The sequence below is a fragment of the Rosa chinensis genome, chromosome 7 (genome assembly GCF_002994745.2).
Source record: "Rosa chinensis cultivar Old Blush chromosome 7, RchiOBHm-V2, whole genome shotgun sequence".
Lineage (NCBI taxonomy): Eukaryota > Viridiplantae > Streptophyta > Magnoliopsida > Rosales > Rosaceae > Rosa > Rosa chinensis.
In genome coordinates, this window is record NC_037094.1 from 38,736,142 (window position 1) to 38,742,805 (window position 6,664).

The window sequence follows — 6,664 nt, forward strand, 5'->3', positions numbered from 1 at the left end:
AACTTTATTTGACTTATTACAAAACTTTTCCTAATACAACAAAGAAACATCATTTACTAGGAACATGTACAATAACAAGAATATGTATGCTTGGTTAGTTAAATCATTAATTATATAATTACAATATGTTAAAAGTAGTAATATGTGGTGTCCAAATAGTAGGATCGACCCCATCGAATCGTCAACAACAATATCGCTCTGTTTACTGCTTAACAAGATAACTACTTGGATTGTCAACATCATTTGGTTAGTTAATTTAACCGAAAATTCGTTGGTTTAGTTCTTAATATTGTGCCTAACTAACTAAGCAATTTATTTATTGCCTCTGTATTTAGGTATCGACGAGAACAATATATACCTTGTACCAAGTAATTTAGATCATGCCGTTAGGCAAGTTTATTTAGTTTGGTCGGTCACCATCCATCTTAGTGCGACAATATAATTAAATTTGATGTCCCTCTCCTATACAATGATTTTTTTTTGTCTATTATTTCATGCCCTTTTTTCTGTATTCTGTGGGTGCATGATAGATGAAGATGACCTTTAATTTGTTGCATGCATTGCAAGAACGAACCACATATAGTGTTAAAATTTTTGACCCCCTAGGAGACACCACAAGTCACAATTATACAGTTAACCAACAAAGTGGCCAACACAATTTCCTTTTTAATTGGCAGAGAAAGCGACCCCCATTTGAAAACAAAATCAAGTTCGTTACATTCCATAGTCAAGCTCTATGTTAATGTATGCCTTTCCTTTTAGGGAGTCTCCATCACAAACACGTACATCTAGGTCGTTATCGTCGATCTCTCATTCTCACACCGGTAGTCAAGCTAATGGAATACAAAGACATGCACCTAACAAACCACAATTGAGATTCTGACCACCCCGGTCTATCATGACTGCGGATTTGATCCAGAAACTGTAAATGACCTTGAGGAGACCGTTGTTGGAAGCTCGACCATATCCACCAATCATCGACCCAAATGAAGCCATTCTCATCAAAATCAACCGGTAAAGAACCATTCGTCAATCTTAATCGAAGGACAAGAGCCCTCTTGGAATTATTAAGGACTCAATTAAAACTCATCGACATGCATCTTGTTGGAGAGTGAATATCACACATTAGAAAAAACGATAAAATAAAATGAACTTATAAGTCAGTGACTTATTCCTAATTGTAAGGAGCATTTTAAGTTAAAACCTAACACTGAATTTGACGCAGTCGGATTGATAACTAGGTTTACCAGCAATAAACCTAACAAAAGGGTTCTGGAGTCCACCAGAGATAAAAGAGAAAACTCTCAATTTTGATTGATAATATGATAAAAGATAGTTCTGCAGCCGTTTAAGATTGCTTATACATGGGAAAAGAAATCCTAGGGCAACTAACAATGAAACCCTAAAGCCCACGGATTAAAACAAAACAAATCCAAAATAAACTAGAAAACCTAAAATAAAAAGAATGTAAAACTAGCCTAAAAATATTAAATCACGAATCGGATAATTAAACGATACATTTTGGCCTAAATCTGATAGGGCTCACTAAAGTGAGTCTTGAAGATCTCGTCGTTCCCATTCTGGAAAGGTATCATGCATCTCAAACGTACATTCTGGCCAAAAGTTAGTCAAATCTGATTCAAAATCAAAACCTGACTATTCGCACGAGAAACCCGAGAAGTCCAAAACCAAATCTTCTTGAATATTCCAGCGGCTAGTAACCTGATTACGCGTGAGTTACCTATTTTCCAACCACTCTTCTTGATTCTACGCCGCTTCTTTACTTTTATGGTTTTTTGACTAAACTGGGTCCATTCTCGTCCTACATCATTCTCCTCCACTATGAAAGAACTCGCCCTCGAGTTCCTCTTGAATAAAGGACAAGAATAGGTAGACAAAAGACCCAAGAAAAAATTAGACAATTGAACCTGTAGATTATTGGCCGGATCTTCTGCATATTCTGATGGCACAATCATGAACCCAACACCATAGATGAGTCTGTCATATGCATTTTGGTTTTCATGGGCAACCGTAGTAGATTCTTCTTGGCGCTCAAGGTTGCATTCTTGAATGACATCAGGTTCTGAATGATTTATTTCAGGATCCAAGACTTCACTATTACAAATAACCATGTCTTCATGAGCAATTTCATCTTTAACATCTTCTTGATCGTCATGGATGATTTCTTGTGGAGTTTCTTCCATCAGAAAATTTTCTGGCTTTTCTTCAGATGAACTATTAATCTCAACGGGCAAAGAAAATTCTTTGGACTTTAACTTCTTCTCAAAAACCTTGGGAGGGTAATTCTTGATCGAAAAATCTCTAGGCAAAAATTTTTCGTTACGAAGACCTTTCATCTTGCGCCATGTCCGAACACGCACTTTGCCTTGCCTCTGACGAGAGCTTTGCAACTGATCCCACCAATAAGCAGCATCTTTCTTTAGCTTCTGAGAAACCATCTTAGCCTGCTTGTGTTTTGGAACCTCCATGGTCTCAAAGAATCTATCCACTTCAACCTGCCAATCCAGAAAATCCTCCACGCTCATGTGACCAGAAAAGTAAGGAATATCAGCCTTGGTTATGAGAACCTCGGAATCATAATTAATATCACCTCCACCACCACGTGGAGCTCTAGCCCGCTGGCCTCCTTCCCCGCCTCTATTCCGATTGTTGTTGTTGTTGTTGTTGTTGTTGTTCCTCTCTCCCAACAATCCACGAATTTCACCAATCTGATTGTTCATGGAGTTGATGGCAGCGGTATACGCTGCTGTAAGAGCTTCAATATCTGCTTTTGTAACTTCACCCATTGCTACCAAGGTAAATAAAAGAGACAGGGAAGACCTGCTCTGATACCACCTGACGCAGTCGGATTGATAACTAGGTTTACCAGTAATAAACCTAACAAAAGGGTTCTGGAGTCCACTAGAGATAAAAGAGAAAACTCTCAATTTTGATTGATAATATGATAAAAGATAGTTCTGCAGCCGTTTAAGATTGCTTATATATGGGAAAAGAAACCCTAGGGCAACTAACAATGAAACCCTAAAGCCCACGGATTAAAACAAAACAAATCCAAAATAAACTAGAAAACCTAAAATAAAAAGAATGTAAAACTAGCCTAAAAATATTAAATCACGAATCGGATAATTAAACGATACATTTTGGCCTAAATCTGATAGGGCTCACTAAAGTGAGTCTTGAAGATCTCGTCGTTCCCATTTTGGAAAGGTATCATGCATCTCAAACGAACATTCTGGCCAAAAGTTAGTCAAATCTGATTCAAAATCAAAACCTGACTATTCGCACGAGAAACCCGAGAAGTCCAAAACCAAATCTTCTTGAATATTCCAGCGGCTAGTAACCTGATTACGCGTGAGTTACCTATTTTCCAATCACTCTTCTTGATTCTACGCCGCTTCTTTACTTTTATGGTTTTTTGACTAAACTGGGTCCATTCTCGTCCTACATCAGAGTCAATGCAATAGTAATCCAAGGGCTATTCTTGTCGCTATTTAACATGGTATCAGTGCGGGTTTTTTTTTTTGTCACATTATGAGCATGAATAATTAAGTTCAAAACGAATGGCTGGACCTTTAAAAAGATACGTTAACTTCAGCGAACAACTAACACATCTATGCTAAATTCGAGGCCCAAATACATAAAGGTATCACTGGAGACCCAAAGCCAGACGACTAGAGTTTTAAGGATGCTCTCACTCCCAATTTTTTTTTTTTTTTAAGTAGATATTCTTTTTCTTTTTTTTTAACAAATGAAGCACTTTGTCCACGCAGTTAGGCTTTACTACTAGGTATATGCACTGTCCAAAATTTTTTTTTTTTTTTGGTTACAGCACTATCCAAAATTTTAATCAAAACTTTGCAAATTTTGGAATGCACAAAACCTTAATTTTGAAATATAGAATATATCATAGTATTCCATCGAATGAAACCGACATACATTATACATGGTTCGGCAGAAAATATAATTGAATAACAAGTAGGGATTAGAAAACAGAAGTGGTACAAAATTAAATTAGAATCATTATAATTATGGGGAAAGAAAACAATAAACAAGTGATATTCAGTTATGGAAACTAAGAGGGGATTGGCAGATGGTGGGGGTGATGAGCATAAAAGTACGACCAGGTTCCTTGAAAATTTCCGTTATTTGAAAAAAGCACAAAAACGTCTCGCAAATGGACAAACAGATTCTGGTTTTCCCCAAAGCCCGAGGGAGAATGAGACAAGCTATTCACACAGAACAAAGCAACACCAAGACCAAAGACCAACCCAAGGCATATGTTTTGTTTTCAAGTCCCAGTCCCACCAGCTTCACAGTTCACACCACCCACACGAGCGGCTCTAAATCCGAGTGCATCACTCTCTTCTAATTTCCCATTTTCTATAAGACCCCCTCTCTAAGCTCAGATTTTTGATGAACTCTCTTTCCTCTCCCTCTTTCTCATTTCAGATTTGTTGCTCATCATATCTTCCATCTCTCGCTTCCTTCTCTGCCAAAACAAAATCCATTTTTCTCTAAGCTCTTTTTGTGGTTCACTCTAGCCAACAAGTCTTGACAGAAAAACCAACACCCCCTTGTTAATTGTTGCCATTGCACCTGTAGTGTCGGCAAATACCCAGTTTAGTTAGTTTCTTGCTGCTTGTTGAGATATTGTTTCTTTTTTTTTGGGGTTTGGTTTTTCTGGTGTGAGTGCGTGTGTCAATTAATGGGTCCTCAACAACATCACCAGATGAGGACTGACTCTAGTTATCGTCCAGATTTGAATTTTTTTCCATCACAACTGTGTCTCTCAAAAACCACCTTTGGAGTCGTGGCTAATTCGGAAATGGGTTACGGTGTTCATGACAGAAAGAGCGCCTTGTCTCTGAATCTTGTTGGAGATGAATCTGATCATGATGTTGTTATACAGAGCGCTGCTGGCGAAACTAAACTTTGTGTTAGAGGCCATTGGAGGCCAGCTGAAGACTCTAAACTCAAAGAACTTGTGGCCCAGTTCGGTCCTCAAAACTGGAACTTGATTGCTGAGCATCTTGATGGCAGATCAGGTAATTAGCAATAATCAAACTAGTTTCATGTTTTTAATTTTGGAAATGTATATATGCCGACTGTTTTCTTGTGTAGGGAAAAGTTGCAGACTGAGGTGGTTTAACCAGCTAGATCCAAGGATCAACAGAATGGCTTTCAGTGAGGAAGAAGAAGAGAGGCTTTTATCTGCTCATAGACTTTATGGCAACAAATGGGCCATGATTGCGAGGCTCTTCCCTGGAAGGACTGATAATGCTGTCAAGAACCATTGGCATGTCATCATGGCTAGAATTCACAGAGAGCAATCCAACGTTTACAAGAGAAGAAAGCCCTCTTCTAATTCTCAGGCTGTTATTATTCCTCAACATGATCATGATCATGGTCAAGAAGATGGGGCTAAGAACAATGCCTCTAGTGATCGTTCAACAATCTCAATCAACACCAGTAATGATGAATCTGGCTCAGCAGCCTCTGCCTCAACATGTACTAATCTCTCCCTCACTCCCTCAAACAGACCACTTCTTCCCAGTTTTTTCAAGAACATCAATCCATTTCAGCAACACAAAACCTTTGGATCACAAATGGGTATGTTTCTTTTTCCAATCCTAATCATAAAATCAAATGCGTACTAATTTTCTTTTCTTTTCTTTCTTTCTTAGTTTTCATTGTTCTTTGTTTTAATCAAAATTTTGCTACTTCTTGCATACTGTACGTAGTTGCAGGCGCTGGCAGGATCGAGGGCAATGAGAATGGTCAGTTATCAGACTCGAACTCAGAAACTTCAGGAGATGAATCAGTACTCACCACCTATAGGACCAACAGCAATAATGTTTCTTCCATGTCCAGAGAAGCTCAAAGTGACAAGATCAGCGTGATGCCATTCATTGATTTCCTAGGAGTAGGCTCTACTTAAAACAGAGAGATTTGGCAAGTGTGCAAGAAAGAGCTTAATTAAACCAAATAGGACACCACCATGGTTTTTGTATGATGCAGAAAAAGTGGGGTGGGCATCTCTACAGAGTCTTGGATGTACAGTTGGTTCCATTAAAAAGCAAAAGGAGAAGAAATCTAGTAGTAATATAGCTAGCTAAGCTACTTAGGTGATGAAGAATAGGAGAAATCTAGCTAGAGAGTAAGATGGGGGAAAAATAGTTATGAGGTTGAAAATAATTTTGAAAACCGTTTTTGAAATTTAGCAGCAACAGAGTCAGTGATGAGTGTTGTGGTAAATAGGGCAAAGCAAAAGACAGAGTTGCTTCTCATAAACTACTACTGTATCAGTATGCACTTGAATCAAATGAATGAAGGGAACGTGCCCATATTTCTTGACTACAGTTTTCACATCGATGCTGCTGTTATGCATGTCAAATTGTCAATGTCATTGGCGTGTCATGTCATGTGTGTTTTAGTTTCTGTTTCGGTTTTGGTAGTATTATTATTAGCCTTTACTTGTTTGACCATGTTTGCACGCCCTGTAATTAATCCCCCTCCTTCTCCCTACCTGCCTACATAACCTGCAGTTATGTTACTCAAGTGTTGCATTAATTAGTCTGCCTAGAAATTCATCTCGAATAGTCTTGATCCTAATTAATAACTCGTGGCACTCTTGAGTTTTAAC

General features: G+C 38.2%; 1 protein-coding gene across 2 annotated transcripts; it reads left to right on the forward strand.

Annotated features, from left to right (window-relative positions):
- The first annotated feature begins 4,187 nt into the window (after positions 1–4,187).
- LOC112179065 (transcription factor MYB54) lies at positions 4,188–6,375 on the forward strand. 2 transcript variants are annotated; one of them, XM_024317378.2, is made up of 3 exons: positions 4,188–5,066; positions 5,143–5,631; positions 5,769–6,375. In XM_024317378.2, exons 1-3 carry the CDS (start codon positions 4,727–4,729, stop codon positions 5,957–5,959), a joined length of 1,020 nt encoding a protein of 339 aa, XP_024173146.1. In that variant the 5' UTR covers positions 4,188–4,726; the 3' UTR covers positions 5,960–6,375. The 2 variants fall into 2 exon arrangements, with proteins under 2 accessions (XP_024173146.1, XP_024173145.1); XM_024317377.2 differs by having other exon boundaries at positions 4,190–5,066; positions 5,763–6,375.
- The last annotated feature ends 289 nt before the right edge of the window (positions 6,376–6,664 follow it).

Excerpts from the sequence above, each read along its gene's own strand:
- LOC112179065 (XM_024317377.2), top strand. The coding sequence starts at position 4,727 with ATGGGTCCTCAACAACATCACCAGATGAGGACTGACTCTAGTTATCGT. Across the intron at positions 5,067-5,142 it reads GCATCTTGATGGCAGATCAG|GGAAAAGTTGCAGACTGAGG; the intron begins GTAATTAGCAAT and ends TTTCTTGTGTAG. Across the intron at positions 5,632-5,762 it reads AACCTTTGGATCACAAATGG|TTGCAGGCGCTGGCAGGATC; the intron begins GTATGTTTCTTT and ends TACTGTACGTAG.